This window comes from Nerophis lumbriciformis, linkage group LG17 (assembly GCF_033978685.3).
Source record: "Nerophis lumbriciformis linkage group LG17, RoL_Nlum_v2.1, whole genome shotgun sequence".
In the NCBI taxonomy this organism is placed as follows: domain Eukaryota; kingdom Metazoa; phylum Chordata; class Actinopteri; order Syngnathiformes; family Syngnathidae; genus Nerophis; species Nerophis lumbriciformis.
In genome coordinates, this window is record NC_084564.2 from 37,447,728 (window position 1) to 37,467,243 (window position 19,516).

Consider the following 19,516-nt stretch of genomic DNA (forward strand, 5'->3'; position numbering starts at 1 on the left):
TGCAATGCTTACTTAGTCAACAGCCATACAGGTTACACTGAGGGTGGCCGTATAAAACAACTTTAACACTGTTACTAATATGCGCCACACTGTGAACCCACACCAAACAAGAATGACAAACACATTTCTGGAGAACATGCCCACCGTAACACAACATAACAAATACCCAGAATCCCATGCAGCACTAACTCTTCCGGGCTACATTATACACCCCCGCTACCACCAAACCCCGGCCCCCCAACCCCCCCACACATCAACCCCCCCTTCCCCCTCTCTGTGTCGGTTTAGGTGGGCGGGGCTGTGGGGGGGGTTAGCGGGGGGTGTATAATGTAGCCCGGAAGAGTTAGTGCTGCATGGGATTCTGGGTATTTTTGCTGTTGTGTTTATGTTGTGTTACGGTGCGGATGTTCTCCAGAAATGTGTTTGTCATGTTCGGGGGTGGTCATGGTTTGGCGCATATTAGTAACAGTGTTAAAGTTGTTTTATACGGCCACCCTCAGTGTGACCTGTATGGCTGTTGACCAACCAAGTATGCGTTGCAGTCCCTTACTTGTGAAGGGCAGAGCCCGCATACAACATGTGACTGGGCCGGCACGCAGATAGTGTAAAATCGGACGCTAAAGGCACGCCCTCAATATTGTTGCCCCGGGAGATTTCCGGGAGAGGCAGGAAAAATCGGGAGGGTCAGCAAGTATGCAGCTGAGCCGCATCAGAGTGATCAAAGAGCCGCATGCGGCTCCGGAGCCTCGGGTTGCCGACCACTGGTCTAGAACATATTTTGCTTTATTAATTATTGACGTGTTTCTTGCTACTTTATGTTGTATATTTTTTACATGAGATTTCCAGTTCAAATTATTATCAATCATTACACCTAGAAATTTGGTTTCATTTACTCTTTCAATTTCTATTCCGTCTATTTGTATTTGTGTTTGACTTTCTCTTCTACTGTTACCAAATAGCATTATTTTAGTTTTACCGAGATTGAACGATAGACTGTTTTTGTCAAACCATCTTTTTAATTTGTTCATTTCTTCTGTTATTTGTATTATCTTCTGTGTGTTTTCTCCTGAACAAAACGCTGTTGTATGTAAGACCAGAACACATGTTTTTCTTTTTTTATGCATTCTGACTCATAAATAAACAAAAGTCAGCTAACAATGAAGCGAAGGGGAGCTGCTTTATTCCGCCTATATAGCACTCTAAAGCAGTGTTTTTCAACCTTTTTAGAGCCAAAGCACATTTTTTAAATTACTTTAAAACATTTTTTTTAATGAATTTATAAATCAATCCAACAACACCATAATAATGCAATCCAACAAAACAATACACAACAATACCATAATAATGCAATGCAATTCCAAAACCAAACCCGAGCCAGCAACATTCAGAATAGCGATAAACAGAGCAATTGAGAGGACACACAAACATGACACAGAACAATCTAAAAGTAGTGAAACAAAAATGAATATTATCAACAGTATCAATATTAGTAACAATTTCAACATAGTAGTGGTCCATCATTGACATTATCATTACAGACATTTAAAAAAAATAAAATAAACAATAGTGTCACAGTGGCTTACACTTGCATCTCATAAACACATTGTGTCCAATATTTTCCACAAAGATAAAATAAGTCATATTTTTGGTTCATTTAATAGTTAAAACAAATTTAAATAATGGAACCCATATTCCAATATATGACTCATTATTATTAGAGATGTCCGATAATGGCTTTTTTACCGATATTCCGATATTGTCCAACTCTTAATTACCGATACCGATATCAACAGATACCGATATATACAGTCGTGGAATTAACACATTATTATGCCTAATTTTGTTGTGATGCATTAAACAATGTAACAAGGTTTTCCCAAATAAATCAACTCAAGTTATGGAAAAAAAATGCCAACATGGCACTGCCATATTTATTATTGGAGTCACAAAGTGCATTTTTTTTTTTTAACATGCCTCAAAATAGCAGCTTGGAATTTGGGACATGCTCTCCCTGAGAGAGCATGAGGAGGTTGAGGTGGGCGGGGTTGGGGGTTATAGGGTAGCGGGGGGTGTACATTGTAGCGTCCCGGAAGAGTTAGTGCTGCAAGGGATTCTGGGTATTTGTTCTGTTGTGTTTATGTTGTGTTACGGTGCGGATGTTCTCCCGAAATGTGTTTGTCATTCTTGTTTGGTGTGGGTTCACAGTGTGGCGCATATTTGTAACAGTGTTAAAGTTGTTTGTACGGCCACCCTCAGTGTGACCTGTATGGCTGTTGACCAAGTATGCATTGGGATGTTTATATTAAGGAATATGATTGCTTCTTTTGTTGTTTTCAACTATCGCTTTTTTATTCTCTGACATTCCCACAATAAATGAACAAGAGTTGCCTCCGCTGCCTGACACTTCATACATAACTTGCTATCTACTACACTAATTTTAAACAGCTGAGAAGATGTAAAATACAATCTATTCAATATGTTAAATTGAGTCAGCTTATTTTTAATGCTTCTAAAGGGCTTTTCATTGAAAAAATGTGGAGGCACACCACCAGCAGAAAACATTCAAAAAATGAAACTCAGCAGCTGATATTGACAATAAAAAGTTGTTGTCGCGAGTGTTGGATAATAATTCAAACCATAACCAACCATGCATGACTATAGCTCTTGTCTCAAAGTACTGTCACATCACGCCGTGACTTATTTGGAGTTTTTTGGTGTCTTCCGGTGTGTAGTGTTTTAGTTCTTGTCTTGCGCTCCTATTTTGGTGGCTTTTCCTGTTTTGTTTGGTATTTTCCTGTAAAAGTTTCATGTCTTCCTTGAGCGCTATTCCCCGCACATGTTTTGTTTTAGCAATCAAGACTATTTCAGCTGTCGCTATCCTTTGCGGGGACATTGTGGATTGTCATGTCATGTTCGGATGTACTTTGTGGACGCCGTCTGCTCCACACGCTGTAAGTCTTTGCTGTCGTCAAGCATTCTGTTTTTTGTTTACTTTGCATAGCCTTCCCTAAGCTTCAATGCCTTTTCTTAGCGGCATTCGCCTTTTGTTTGTTTTTGGTTTAAGCATTAGACACCTTTTTACCTGCATATTGTGATCATGACAAACCATGTTCCCGACATCTACAAAGCAATTAGCTACCTGCTGCCACCTACTGATATGGAAGAGTACAACACGGTTACTCTGCCGGGCTCTAGACAGCACAGACACTCAACAACGGCACATTTGCAGATTATTATTACTGGTTTGCAATAATTATTTTTCACCCAAGTAGGTGAAATTACTTTTTTTCCCACGGTACACCAGACTGTATCTCACGGCACAGTGGTTGAAAAGCACTGCTCTAAAGCATCCAAAAACCTCCATTAATGTTTTATATACACAATGTAAGTACAAACCCCGTTTCCATCCAACATCAAGTTAAAATGTGAAAATTATAGTTAAATATGTGCATTGTATAATTACAACACTCATTAAAACTGAAAATATATTACTAATAATTGACTAAAATAGGATGACAAAACTATTTAAATAAAAACAAACTATTAATAATAATTCAAGTACCTTTACAAAATTAAAATAAATAAAATTAAAAATTAAACATCAAATCGAAATAAGTGTCTGACACAAGAGCGTATATTAGCATGGTCATCTGTGACTAAGCTGCCAAAGAAGAAGAATTATATACTGAGTGACAGAATAATGATCCTTATTACTAATTATGAGCATCTGTTGAAGGTCAGCGATGATGTGTTCAATGTGGTCTTGTAAACTGTGCAATGGGACCGTGGGACATGTGAATACAAATAATTACCCACTGCCTATTTTAATTGAAAATGTATTTGCAATGAAAAGTGTATGACCGTGTACCACTCCGTACAGCGGCGTTTTAAAAAGTCATACATTTTACTTTTTGAAACCGATACCGATAATTTCCGATATTACATTTTAAAGCATTTATCGGTCGATAATATCGGCAGCCCGATATTATCGGACATCTCTAGTTATAGTGAATGTTGGGGTCATTCTTAAGTTTTACCTTAAATCTGAAGTTTTTGTAAAGGGTGTAAGAAATGGCTGCAAACATGTTGAACGATGTTTACTTAGTCACTTTTTGTTCAGGATTACAAAGATGCAGTGAAAACAGGAGTTTTATTTCTTCATGTACAGACGTCAGCGTTGTGAAACGATTTCTGCTTTTTTCCTGTTTAAACTTTCTTTTTTAAAGGCCTACTGAAACCCACTACTACCGACCACGCAGTCTGATAGTTTATACATCAATGATGAAATCTTAACATTGCAACACATGCCGATACGGCCGGGTTAGCTTACTAAAGTGCAATTTTAAATTTTGCGCAAAATATCCTGCTGAAAACGTCTCGGTATGATGATGTCAGCGCGTGACGTCACGGATTGTGGAGGACATTTTGGGACAGCATGGTGGCCAGCTATTAAGTCGTCTGTTTTCATCGCAAAATTCCACAGTATTCTGGACATCTGTGTTGGTAAATCTTTTGCAATTTGTTCAATGAACAATGGAGACAGCAAAGAAGAAAGCTGTAGGTGGGAAGCGGTGTATTGCGGCCGACTGCAGCAACAACACAAACACAGCCGGTGTTTCATTGTTTACATTCCCGGAAGATGACAGTCAAGCTTTACCATTGGCCTGTGGAGAACTGGGACAACAGAGACTCTTACCAGGAGGACTTTGATTTGGATGCACAGACGCGGTACCGTGAGTACGCATGCAGCTGCGGCTTCCAAACATTTGATCGCTTGCCCGTACGTGCGTGCCGCTATGTGCATGTCACGTACGTAACTTTGGGGACTTTGGGAAATATATGTGCTGTATGAATTTTGGGGAGGTGAACGGTACTTTGGGCTGTGGGATTGAGTGTGTTGTGCAGGTGTTTGAGTTGTATTGGCGGGTTATATGGACGGGAGGGGGGAGGTGTTTGTTATGCGGGATTAATTTGTGGCATATTAAATATAAGCCTGGTTGTGTTGTGGCTAATAGAGTATATATATGTCTTGTGTTTATTTACTGTTTTAGTCATTCCCAGCTGAATATCAGGTCCCACCCGCCTCTCACAGCATCTTCCCTATCTGAATCGCTCCCACTGCCCTCTAGTCCTTCACTCTCACTTTCCTCATCCACGAATCGTTCATCCTCGCTCAAATTAATGGGGAAATCGTCGCTTTCTTGGTTCGAATCGCTCTCGCTGCTGGTGGCCATGATTGTAAACAATGTGCAGATGTGAGGAGCTCCACAACCTGTGACGTCACGCTACTCGTCTGCTACTTCCGGTACAGGCAAGGCTTTTTTATCAGCGACCAAAAGTTGTGAACTTTAACCTCGATGTTCTCTACTAAATCCTTTCAGCAAAAATATGGCAATATCGCGAAATGATCAAGTACGACACATAGAATGGACCTGCTATCCCCGTTTAAATAAGAAAATCACATTTCAGTAGGCCTTTAACATGTTGCAAATCAGTGAAATGAGAATAAGATAACTAATAATAAATACTCTGACTTGTTAAGTCGTTAAACGTGAAAAAGAAAGAAGCAAATTAGGTGTCAGGCACCGCCGGGAACACTAGAAAACAAGAATATTGAAGGTGACAATGCATGCTGTAGAGGGGCCCACACCAATACTCTTTCAGGGGGCCTAGAAATGGAATTGGTCTAGCAGAGGAATGCTCAATCTCTGACAAGAGAGACTATTGGGTTGTCGGTCACCTCCTTGACTAGACGTAGATGAATGTAGCAATGTACAGAGACATCCACTTCCCATACAATCTGATGGAGCTTGAGAAGTGCTGCAAAGAAGAATGGGTGAAACTGTCCAAAGATGGGTGTGCCAAGCTTGTGGCATCGTATTCCAAAAGACCAGGTTGTAATTGCTGACAATGGTGCATCAATCCAAGTATTCATGGGGTATTGTTAGTAGAGTTTTGAGGACAACGTGGGGAGTGCTCAGAGAGTATGGGGTAACGGACTGTCTGATTGTGGCGGTCCGCTCCCTGTATAATCAGTGTCAGAGCTTGGTCCGCATTGCCGGCAGTAAGTCGGACCCGTTTCCAGTGAGGGTTGGACTCCGCCAAGGCTGCCCTTTGTCACCGATTCTGTTCATAACTTTTATGGACAGAATTTTTAGGCGCAGTCAGGGCGTTGAGGGGATCTGGTTTGGTGGCTGCAGGATTAGGTCTCTGCTTTTTGCAGATGATGTGGTCCTGATGGCTTCATCTGGCCAGGATCTTCAGCTCTCACTGGATCGGTTCGCAGCCGAGTGTGAAGCGACTGGGATGAGAATCAGCACCTCCAAGTCCGAGTCCATGGTTCTTGCCCGGAAAAGGGTGGAGTGCCATCTCCGGGTTGGGGAGGAGATCTTGCCCCAAGTGGAGGAGTTCAAGTACCTCGGAGTCTTGTTCGCGAGTGAGGGAAGAGTGGATCGTGAGATCGACAGGCGGATCGGTGCGGCGTCTTCAGTAATCCGGACGCTGTATCGATCCGTTGTGGTGAAGAAGGAGCTGAGCCGGAAGGCAAAGCTCTCAATTTACCGGTCGATCTACGTTCCCATCCTCACCTATGGTCATGAGCTTTGGGTTATGACCGAAAGGACAAGATCACGGGTTCAAGCGGCCGAAATGAGTTTCCTCCGCCGGGTGGCGGGGCTCTCCCTTAGAGATAGGGTGAGAAGCTCTGTCCGCTCCCTGTATGATCAGTGTCAGAGCTTGGTCCGCATTGCCGGCAGTAAGTCGGACCCGTTTCCAGTGAGGGTCGGACTCCGCCAAGGCTGCCCTTTGTCACCGATTCTGTTCTTAACTTTTATGGACAGAATTTCTAGGCGCAGTCAAGGCGTTGAGGGGATGTGGTTTGGTGGCTGCAGGATTAGGTCTCTGCTTTTTGCAGATGATGTGGTACTGATGGCTTCATCTGGCCAGGATCTTCAGCTCTCACTGGATCGGTTCGCAGCCGAGTGTGAAGCGACTGGGATGAGAATCAGCACCTCCAAGTCCGAGTCCATGGTTCTCGCCCGGAAAAGGGTGGAGTGCCATCTCCGGGTTGGGGAGGAGATCTTGCCCCAAGTGGAGGAGTTCAAGTACCTCGGAGTCTTGTTCGCGAGTGAGGGAAGAGTGGATGGTGAGATCAACAGGCGGATTGGTGCTGCGTCTTCAGTATTGCGGACGCTGTATCGATCCGTTGTGGTGAAGACGGAGCTGAGCCGGAAGGCAAAGCTCTCAATTTACCGGTCGATCTACGTTCCCATCCTCACCTATGGTCATGAGCTTTGGGTTATGACCGAAAGGACAAGATCACGGGTACAAGCGGCCAAAATGAGCTTCCTCCGCCGGGTGGCGGGTCTCTCCCTTAGAGATAGGGTGAGAAGCTCTGCCATCCGGGAGGAGCTCAAAGTAAAGCTGCTGCTCCTCCACATGGAGAGGAGCCAGATTAGGTGGTTCGGGTATCTGGTCAGGATGCCACCCGAACGCCTCCCTAGGGAGGTGTTTCGGGCACGTCCGACCGGTAGGAGGCCACGGGAAGACCCAGGACACGTTTGGAAGACTATGTCTCCCGGCTGGCCTGGGAACGCCTCGGGATCCCCCGGGAGGAGCTGGACGAAGTGGCTGGGGAGAGGGAAGTCTGGGCTTCCCTGCTTAGGCTGCTGCCCCCGCGACCCGACCTCAGATAACCGGAAAAAGATGGATGGATGAATTCATTTCATGTTGGAATAAGGCTGTTACATAACAAAATGTGGAAAAAGTGAAGCGCTATGAATACTTTCCAGATGCACTGTTAATGGAGTATTGTTGGTGGTGTTTTTAGAGAGCTTTATGGGCGCAATAGAGTACTCCCATTGTTTGCTGTATTTTACGACTAAGAATGCATAAAAAAGAGATGTGTGTTCTTGTCTTACATAGGGATTGTGAATAATAGGCTAAAGTCCTAAAACAGTGCAGCTCCCCTTTAGTATTTCACGCAACTTGGAGATATTTGATAAAAAAAAAATGTTTTAAATGCCATTCCTCGTTCATATTCATAAACCTTATTTTCCAGAAAAAAGTATGATGTACAGGAGACCTGCACAACCTACTAACAGCTAATCTAATATTTCTTTTTTTATGAGTGTTCACATGACCTTAAAGTTGGAGATGAAAACACAAAAAAATCACTGCTTTTTGTGAAATGTTTGCTCAGTTTCTATACTTCCTGCAAACAAGTGATGAAAGGACAGCCTCCAGGTTCAGGCTCGATTAAGTTTTAGCTGCTCTTAGTTGGTGATCAGCCATTATGACAGACACTTACTGTGCGGTGTGGTCTGAAACCCTTTAAAGCAGTTCTGCGCTCCCTCGCTTTGTCGCACGACTGATGCCTCCTCTGAGCGGAAGGGATGGCCGATGGCCACCGTATTCTCAATCACTGATAATGTGTCCCCATCAGGATTCTGTCAGAACGTCAGTAAGCACATCACAGGACATTATCATTGGCTGCTGTTCTTGATGATCTTATTGTGATTCAGGTCGTGATGTTATTTGTTTTTTAATTCCAGGCCTTGCTCACCCTTTGTAGCAGATGCTTTCTATGACAAGCGTATTGACAGTCTGACTGTTTAGATTAGGGTTGCAAAATTCCGGGAATATTCAAAGTTGGAAACTTTCCATGGGAATTAATGGGAATAAACATTGAATGCAACATGCTAGATCTTGCAGTATGATTATTAGCTAAAACAACCTGATTTCATGCAAATTCAGTTGAATTTCAACCCTGCACAGTGCATTCCTCCATCACATGCACAGATAATAATATACAATAATTCCCAGCATGCTACACACTACAGCAGGGCTATTAAGGCCACACTAGTATTAGACCCCAAGGACTTCAGTCAGTTAAGTTTTGATGATACAAACCCCGTTTCCATATGAGTTGGGAAATTGTGTTAGATGTAAATATAAACGGAATACAATGATTTGCAAATCCTTTTCAACCCATATTCAATTGAATGCACTACAAAGACAACATATTTGATGTTCAAACTCATAAACTTTATTTATTTTTTTTGCAAATAATAATCAACTTAGAATTTCATGGCTGCAACACGTGCCAAAGTAGTTGGGAAAGGGCATGTTCACCACTGTGTTACATGGCCTTTCCTTTTAACAACACTCAGTAAACGTTTGGGAACTGACATAACACATTTTTTAAGCTTCTCAGGTGGAATTCTTTCCCATTCTTGCTTGATGTACAGCTTAAGTTGTTCAACAGTCCGGGGGTCTCCGTTGTGGTATTTTAGGCTTCATAATGCGAAACACATTTTCAATGGGAGACAGGTCTGGACTACAGGCAGGCCAGTCTAGTACTATGAAGCCACGCTGATGTAACACGTGGCTTGGCATTGTCTTGCTGAAATAAGCAGGGGCGTCCATGGTAACGTTGCTTGGATGGCAACATATGTTGCTCCAAAACCTGTATGTACCTTTCAGCATTAGTGGCGCCTTCACAGATGTGTAAGTTACCCATGTCTTGGGCACTAATACACCCCCGTACCATCACAGATGCTGGCTTTTCAACTTTGCGCATATAACAATCCGGATGGTTCTTTTCCTCTTTGGTCCGGAGGACACGACGTCCACAGTTTCCAAAAACAATTTGAAATGTGGACTCATCAGACCACAGAACACTTTTCCACTTTGTATCAGTCCATCTTAGATGAGCTCAGGCCCAGCGAAGCCGACTGCGTTTCTGGGTGTTGTTGATAAACGGTTTTTGCCTTGCATAGGAGATATTTAACTTGCACTTCCAGATGTAGCGACCAACTGTAGTTACTGACAGTGGGTTTCTGAAGTGTTCCTGAGCCCATGTGGTGATATCCTTTACACACTGATGTCGCTTGTTGATGCAGTACAGCCTGAGGGATCGAAGGTCACGGGCTTAGCTGCTTACGCGCAGTGATTTCTCCAGATTCTCTGAATCTTTTGATATTGCGGACCGTAGATGGTGAAATCCCTGAATTCCTTGCAATAGCTGGTTGAGAAAGGTTTTTCTTAAACTGTTCAACAATTTGCTCACGCATTTGTTGACAAAGTGGTGACCCTCGCCCCATCCTTGTTTGTGAATGACTGAGCATTTCATAGAATCTACTTTTATACCCAATCATGGCACCCACCTGTTCCCAATTAGCCTGTTCACCTGTGGGATGTTCCAAATAAGTGTTTGATGAGCATTCCTCAACTTTATGAGTATTTATTGCCACCTTTCCCAACTTCTTTGTCACGTGTTGCTGGCATCAAATTCTAAAGTTAATGATTATTTGCAAAAAAAAAAAGTTTATCAGTTTGAACATCAAATAGCATATTCAACTGAATATGGGTTGAAAATGATTTGCAAATCATTGTATTCCATTTATATTTACATCTAACACAATTTCCCAACTCATATGGAAACGGGGTTTGTATTACTGGGGTAAATATATTTGATCTATGGTATTTAAGTTGAATAGAAGTGTAATTGTTTGTTATTGTATGACTGTAGACTACTCCAGCAGACTTCCACTCAAGCTAGCTAGATGTTCCTGTACTTGTTAAATGATTTTGGGGCAAATATTTATAGCGAGCTAGGTTTATGTACCACCACAGTCTCATAATGAACCAAAAATATTTCTCCGTTAGCCGTGATGCTAATTTTCTCTATGTTAAATCCCATTCATATATGCTAACAACGTTAGCGATCCGAATTGACCTTTTTTTGTGATGTGTAAAGTTCAACTTGCTAATACTAAATGAAAAGGTGTAGTTTCCTCTGCCTTCTGTTCTGCTAGCCATTCTGTTGTTATACAATAATGTAGCTTATAGTTTGATTCAGCATGCTGATTGACTGTTCATTTATTCATCTAGCCTATTTCTATTCATTTGTCCATCAGTAAAATATTTTTAAAGACTTCTCCAATTGTTTAGCTTAGGATGTCGGTCGATAATATCGGCCGATAAATGCTTTAAAATGTAATATCGGAAATTATCGGTATCGTTTTTTTATTATCGGTATCTTTTTTTTATTTTATTTTTTTTATTTTTCAATCAATCAATCAATCTTTATTTATATAGCCCTAAATCACAAGTGTCTCAAAGGGCTGCACAAGCCACAACGACATCCTCGGTACAAAGCCCACATACGGGCAAGGAAAAACTCACCCCAGTGGGACGTCGATGTGAATGACTATGAGAAACCTTGGAGAGGACCGCATATGTGGGTAACCCCCCCCCTCTAGGGGAGACCGAAAGCAATGGATGTCGAGTGGGTCTGACATAATATTGTGAGAGTCCAGTCCATAGTGGATCCAACATAATAGTAAGAGTCCAGTCCATAGTGGGGCCAGCAGGACACCATCCCGAGCGGAGACGGGTCAGCAGCGTAGAGATGTTCCCAGCCGATGCACAGGCGAGCGGTCCACCCCGGGTCCCGACTCTGGACAGCCAGCACTTCATCCATGGCCACCGGACCTGTGCCCCCCCCCCCCTCAAGGAAAAGGGGAGCAGAGGAGAAAAGAAAAGAAACGGCAGATCAACTGGTCCAACAGGGGGGCTATTTAAAGGCTAGAGTATACAAATGAGTTTTAAGATGGGACTTAAATGCTTCTACTGAGGTAGCATCTCTAATTGTTACCGGGAGGGCATTCCATAGTACTGGAGCCCGAATAGAAAACGCTCTATAGCCCGCAGACTTTTTTTGGGCTCTGGGAATCACTAATAAGCCGGAGTTCTTTGAACGCAGATTTCTTGCCGGGACATATGGTACAATACAATCGACAAGATAGGACGGAGCTAGACCGTGTAGTATTTTATACGTAAGTAGTAAAACCTTAAAGTCACTTCTTAAGTGCACAGGAAGCCAGTGCAGGTGAGCCAGTATAGGCGTAATATGATCAAACTTTCTAGTTCTTGTCAAAAGTCTAACAGCCGCATTTTGTACCAACTGTAATTTTTTAATGCTAGACATAGGGAGACCCGAAAATAATACGTTACAGTAGTCGAGACGAGACGTAACGAACGCATGAATAATGATCTCAGCGTCGCTAGTGGATAAAATAGAACGAATTTTAGCGATATTACGGAGATGAAAGAAGGCCGTTTTAGTAACACTCTTAATGTGTGATTCAAACGAGAGAGTTGGGTCGAAGATAATACCCAGATTCTTTACTGATTCGCCTTGTGTAATTGTTTGGTTGTCAAATGTTAAGGTGGTATTATTAAATAAATGTCGGTGTTTAGCAGGACCGATAATCAGCATTTCCGTTTTCTTGGCGTTGAGTTGCAAGAAGTTAGCGGACATCCAATGTTTAATTTCATTAAGACACGCCTCCAGCTGACTACAATCCGGCGTGTTGGTCAGCCTTAGGGGCATGTAGAGTTGGGTGTCATCAGCATAGCAATGAAAGCTAACACCGTATTTGCGTATGATGTCGCCTAGCGGCAGCATGTAAATACTAAAGAGTGCAGGGCCAAGAACCGAACCCTGAGGAACTCCGCACGTTACCTTAACATAGTCAGAGGTCACATTATTATGGGAGACGCATTGCATCCTGTCAGTAAGATAAGAGTTAAACCACGACAAGGCTAAGTCTGACATACCAATACGTGTTTTGATACGCTCTAATAAAATATTATGATCGACGGTATCGAAAGCAGCGCTAAGATCAAGAAGCAGCAACATAGATGACGCATCAGAATCCATCGTCAGCAGTAGATCATTAGTCATTTTTGCGAGGGCTGTCTCCGTAGAGTGATTTGCCCTGAAACCGGATTGAAAAGGTTCACAGAGATTGTTAGACACTAAGTGTTCATTTAGCTGCTGTGCGACAATTTTTTCGAGGATTTTCGAAATAAAGGGAAGGTGGGACACCGGTCGGTAGTTTACCATGAGGTCAGGATCAAGGTTAGGTCTTTTGAGCAGAGGATGAATAACCGCTTTCTTGAATGCTAGGGGAACAGTGCCAGAGGAAAGTGATAAGTTTTTTTATTTTTATTAAATAAATATAAAAAACACAAGATACACTTACAATTAGTGCACCAACCCAAAACACCTCCCTCCCCCATTCACACTCATTCACACAAAAGGGTTGTTTCTTTCTGTTATTAATATTGTGGTTCCTACATTATATATCAATATATATCAATACAGTCTGCAGGGATACAGTCCGTAAGCACACATGATTGTGCGTGCTGCTGCTCCACTAATAGTACTAACCTTTAACAGTTAATTTTACTAATTTTCATTAATTACTTGTTTTATGTAACTGTTTTTATATTGTTTTACTTTCTTTTTTTATTCAATAATTTTTTTTAAATGTATTTATCTTATTTTATTTTATTATTTTGTTTAATATATATATGTATCTTCACCTTACCTGGTTGTCCAAATGAGGCATAATAATGTGTTAATCCCACGACTGTATATATCGGTATCGGTTGATATCGGTATCGGTAATTAAGAGTTGGACAATATCGGAATATCGGATATCGGCAAAAAAGCCATTATCCGACATCCCTAGTTTAGCTGACTAGTTATATCTGTGTGTGGCATTGCATTAGTGTTTCCATCCATCCATCTTCTTCCGCTTATCCGAGGTCGGGTCGCGGGGGCAGCAGCCTAAGCAGGGAAGCCCAGACTTCCCTCTCCCCAGCCACTTCGTCCAGCTCCTCCCGGGGGATCCCGAGGCGTTCCCAGGCCAGCCGGGAGACATAGTCTTCCCAACGTGTCCTGGGTCTTCCTCGTGGCCTCCTACCGGTCGGACATGCCCTAAACACCTCCTTAGGGAGGCGCTCGGGTGGCATCCTGACCAGATGCCCGAACCACCTCATCTGGCTCCTCTCGATGCGGAGGAGCAGCGGCTTTACTTTGAGCTCCCCCCGGATGACAGAGCTTCTCACCCTATCTCTAAGGGAGAGCCCCGCCACCCGGCGGAGGAAACTCATTTCGGCCTGCTTGTACCCGTGATCTTGTCCTTTCGGTCATAACCCAAAGCTCATGACCATAGGTGAGGATGGGAACGTAGATCGACCGGTAAATTGAGAGCTTTGCCTTCCGGCTCAGCTCCTTCTTCACCACAACGGATCGATACAGCGTCCGCATTGCTGAAGACGCCGCACCGATCCGCCTGTCGATCTCACGATCCACTCTTCCCTCACTCGTGAACAAGACTCCGAGGTACTTGAACTTCTCCACTTGGGGCAAGATCTCCTCCCCAACCCGGAGATGGCACTCCACCCTTTTCCGGGCGAGAACCATGGACTCGGACTTGGAGGTGCTGATTCTCATCCCAGTCGCTTCACACTCAGCTGCGAACCGATCCAGTGAGAGCTGAAGATCCTGGCCAGATGAAGCCATCAGGACCAAATCATCTGCAAAAAGCAGAGACCTAATCCTGCAGCCACCAAACCGGATCCCCTCAACGCCTTGACTGCGCCTAGAAATTCCGTCCATAAAAGTTATGAACAGAATCGGTGACAAAGGGCAGCCTTGGCGGAGTCCAACCCTCACCGGAAACGTGTCCGACTTACTGCCGGCAATGCGAACCAAGCTCTGACACTGATCATACAGGGAGCGGACCGCCACAATCAGACAGTCCGAAACCCCATACTCTCTGAGCACTCCCCACAGGACTTCCCGAGGGACACGGTCGAATGCCTTCTCCAAGTCCACAAAGCACATGTAGACTGGTTGGGCAAACTCCCATGCACCCTCAAGGACCCTGCCGAGAGTATAGAGCTGGTCCACAGTTCCACGACCAGGACGAAAACCGCACTGTTCCTCCTGAATCCGAGGTTCGACTATCCGGCGTAGCCTCCTCTCCAGTACACCTGAATAGACCTTACCGGGAAGGCTGAGGAGTGTGATCCCACGATAGTTAGAACACACCCTCCGGTTCCCCTTTTTAAAGAGAGGAACCACCACCCCGGTCTGCCAATCCAGAGGTACTTCCCCCGATGTCCACGCGATGCTGCAGAGTCTTGTCAACCAAGACAGCCCTACAGCATCCAGAGCCTTAAGGAACTCCGGGCGGATCTCATCCACCCACCGAGGAGCTTTTTAACTACCTCAGCAACCTCAGCCCCAGAAATAGGAGAGCCCACCACAGATTCCTCAGGCACTGCTTCCTCATAGGAAGACGTGTTGGTGGGATTGAGGAGGTCTTCGAAGTATTCCCTCCACCGATCCACAACTTCCGCAGTCGAGGTCAGCAGAACACCATCCGCACCATACACGGTGTTGGTAGTGCACTGCTTCCCCTTCCTGAGGCGGTGGATGGTGGTCCAGAATCGCTTCGAAGCCGTCCGGAAGTCGTTTTCCATGGCTTCCCCGAACTCCTCCCATGTCCGAGTTTTTGCCTCCGCGACCGCTGAAGCCGCACACCGCTTGGCCTGTCGGTACCTGTCCGCTGCCTCAGGAGTCCCATGAGCCAAAAGAACCCGATAGGACTCCTTCTTCAGCTTGACGGCATCCCTCACCGCCGGTGTCCACCAACGGGTTCTAGGATTACCGCCACGACAGGCACCAACTACCTTGCGGCCACAGCTCCAATCAGCCGCCTCGACAATAGAGGTGCGGAACATGGTCCACTCGGACTCAATGTCCAGCACCTCCCTCGTGACATGTTCAAAGTTCTTCCGGAGGTGGGAATTGAAACTCTCTCTGACAGGAGACTCTGCCAGACGTTCCCAGCAAACCCTCACAATGCGTTTGGGCCTGCCAGGTCTGTCCGGCATCCTCCCCCACCATCGCAGCCAACTCACCACCAGGTGGTGATCGGTAGAAAGCTCCGCCCCTCTCTTCACCCGAGTGTCCAAAACATGAGGCCGCAAATCCGATGACACAACTACAAAGTCGATCATAGAACTGCGGCCTAGGGTGTCCTGGTGCCAAGTGCACATATGGACACCCTTATGCTTGAACATGGTGTTCGTTATGGACAATCCGTGACGGGCACAAAAGTCCAATAACAAAACACCACTTGGGTTCAGATCCGGGCGGCCATTCTTCCCAATCACGCCTCTCCAGGTTTCACTGTCGTTGCCAATATGAGCGTTGAAGTCCCCCAGTAGAACGAGGGAATCACCCGGGGGAGCACTCTCAAGTACTCCCTCGAGTGAATCCAAAAAGGGTGGGTACTCTGAGCTGCTGTTTGGCGCGTAAGCGCAAACAACAGTCAGGACCCGTCCCCCCACCCGAAGGCGGAGGGAAGCTACCCTCTCGTCCACCGGGTTGAACTCCAACATGCAGGCTCTGAGCCGGGGGGCAACAAGAATTGCCACCCCAGCCCGTCGCCTCTCACTGCTGGCAACGCCAGAGTGGAAGAGAGTCCAGCCCCTCTCGAGAGAACTGGTTCCAGAGCCCTTGCTGTGCGTCGAGGTGAGTCCGACTATATCCAACCGGAACTTCTCTACCTCGCGCACTAGCTCAGGCTCCTTCCCCCCCAGCGAGGTGACGTTCCACGTCCCAAGAGCTAGCTTCTGTAGCCGAGGATCGGACCGCCAAGTGCCCTGCCTTCGGCTACCGCCCAGCTCACATTGCACCCGACCTCTATGGCCCCTGCTATGGGTGGTGAGCCCATTGGAGGGGGGACCCACTTTGCCTCTTCGGGCTGTGCCCGGCCGGGCCCCATGGGGACAGGCCCGGCCACCAGGCGCTCGCCATCGTGCCCCAACTCCGGGCCTGGCTCCGGAGGGGGGCCCCGGTGACCCGCGTCCGGGCGAGGGAAATCTGAGTCTCGGTTCTTGCATTTCCATAGAAGTCTTCGAGCTGCTCTTTGTCTGATCCCTCACCTAGGACCTGTTTGTCTTGGGAGACCCTACCAGGGGGCATGGAAGCCCCCGGACAACATAGCTCCTAGGATCATTGGGACACGCAAACTCCTCTACCACGTTAAGGTGGCAGCTCAGAGAGGAGCATTAGTGTTTTACAAGAATAAATAAATACAAACAGAATAATGCCACGTACACCATCTGATGTGTGGAGACATTTCACCCCAACCAATGTAGGCGGAAAGGCTGTGTACATTTGCAAATACTGTGCAAAGAGCTACGTCAAAAAATGCCACAAAGATGCAGCAGCGTATAGACAAGTGTCCAATAATATATCAGTGTTTCCCACACATTCATTTATTTGTGGCGGCCCGCCACGAAAGAATTACGTCCGCCACAAATGGATTTTTCGGCTTTTGACTCGCTCGACCGCTCATAAAAGCAATGGGACTGTCTGTGAATGTTGCTTGTAGTTACAACTCTGGTGCAGTAGGTGGCGGTAGCCTACTATGCATTGTAACTCCGCCAATAGCACTTAATTCACCTGGTGGGCCAGAAGAAGAAGAAGAAGAAGAGGGACGGACGGACGGGATCAAAATACGAGGGTAATATAGGTAGATAGGTTATAGCTGCATCGCTTGCGGCTCGTCATATATTTAACGTTAATCCGCGATTTCACCGAGCGTTTCACTGACGGTGAGCAGCCTGACGCTGCTTCATGCACGTAGTAACAGTCACATGTTTTCATACCGACGAGTTAACGTGTCCAGGTTATAACCCTGTTGTCAATAAACACACGTGGACTGAAGCTAAATTGTCCACTGCAGCATGTGAATGCAATGAAAAGAATAAAATCTGAGCCAACCAGCTGTTAAAATGTTGTCCAGGTTAATGTTTTGGCCATTAAAGGCCCTTCATTTCAAGATTTCAACTGTGATCGGGCTTTAAACAGGTGGCTGACCTGTTCAGATGGGTGTAACTGCTACTGGTCAAATAATGTGAAATAGCATTTAATTTTACATGTATGCAATGCCATTTAAATGTAATTATAGATAATAATAATAATAAATACTGTGTAGTGTTGTAAATAGTCAACGGGAAGGATTTTAGTAAGATATAAGCCATGAGCACTACACAGCCAGAAAAAAACCTAGACAGAACAAGTAAAAATATTGGGGCAAGTAGATTTGAGAAGTCGGGCAAGTAGAAAAAAACCTTAACGTTGAACCCTGCATGTGTTGAGCTGCTGCCGTTTAAGGTTAGACGGCACTGTACATAGAGCGGTTCTGCTCGTTAGTAATAAATTCTAATGTTGGATGTTCACTCCTTCACACAGATGACTATAGAAAAATATTTCCAACGGCCGAAAAGGGCTCGACTTGGAGAGGAGGTAGGCCTACAGTCCGGACCACAGGTGCGACCTGTTCAGCAGCAGCAGGAGGAGGAGGAGGAAGAGGTTGACTGACTGTGGCAGGACGCCTCTGCCTCTGTTTCACTTCATGTTGCTGGTAAATAATATGGTTGTAGTAGTAGGCTAAAGTTAAATTATTTAGTATTCACTAATTAAAGGGGCAGAGCTTTAAGAGACATTTTGTGCTTTATAAATAAAGTTGATTTGATTTGATTTGATTTTAGCTTTTATATTTTATAAGATATATTTTTTGTAAGAACCACAATTAATAAATATATTTCAGTGAATCACTAATTGTTCAAATCTGTATATAAATATGTACATAAAATGTTGTAATTATATTCCAACTCCGCGTTCTTCTTTGTCATCGCCGCCGCTGCCGCCGCCACCCCCCAACCACACCACCACAAATAGATGCCTGTCCTGTGGGAAACACTGTAATATCATTATTGTAATTCCCCGTGAATTCCCATATATTCCCATTAATTCCCATGGACGGTGTCCAACTTTGAATAATCAAAAAAATGGTTAATATTTTCAAACTTCCCGAGCTTAACTTCTCGTGGTAAATTTCCGGAAATTTACCGGAAACTTTCCACCCCTTTGCAACCCCAGTTTAGATGCTAGTCAATTTATTTGGTTTTACTTTCCAGTGAAATAAATGCTACTCTCTTGTGTAAGTGTTGCTAAATAGGTCATTGTCACCACATGTAACTCAAAAACAATACAGATGCCGCTTTAGGTAATTTGAGATACACTTACAATATCAATCATGCAAACTGTGACAAAGCTGCATGTTTATATACCGACGCATACAGCAGTTGAACGAAAAGCACATGCAAGTCATTTTTCTTACCATTTTGTTTGCTTGTGCCGTCGCGCGCTCATCTGGAGCCCAGTCGCAGACCTGGAGCGGACTGTCAGTCGGGTGTCCGCAGTTGGACCATTTAACAAAATGCAACTCTGGATTTTCTCTTCATAAATAGACAATGAGGTCAGCAGAGGTGCAGTGAATGAGCTTGTTGTTTGGCCACAGGAGGTGGGGTCATGAGGCCTCCGAGACTGAACCTGGTCTTTGTTAGGTGCGGGGGAGGTTGGAGCATCTGCACAGATGCTACAAGCCGGCTGTTGAGACAATATTCAGACAAGGCTCGACAGTTTGTAGGTCCAGAGGAAAGGTCATGATTGGCGATTGTTGAAAAGTCTTGAACCCCATCTGTGCCCGATCATTTGGCCTCTGAATGAAGCCATTGTCTCTCAACACCAAAAGTCATAAATGAAGTCCACCTGCTGACAGATGAGATTTTCTGC

The 19,516-nt window shown here is 44.8% G+C and overlaps 1 protein-coding gene across 1 annotated transcript in view; it reads right to left on the bottom strand.

Moving 5' to 3' along the window:
• The window catches only part of tmprss5 (transmembrane serine protease 5), a 51,141-nt gene extending 32,039 nt beyond the window's left edge, over nt 1-19,102 (bottom strand). The window contains exons 1-2 of the mRNA XM_061973158.1: nt 19,062-19,102; nt 8,309-8,447 (exon numbers count right to left, since the gene is read on the bottom strand). Coding sequence (XP_061829142.1) covers nt 8,309-8,447; nt 19,062-19,064 — 142 coding nt within the window. The 5' untranslated portion in view covers nt 19,065-19,102. The remainder of the gene's footprint in view (nt 1-8,308; nt 8,448-19,061) is intronic.
• Nucleotides 19,103-19,516: the final 414 nt, after the last annotated feature.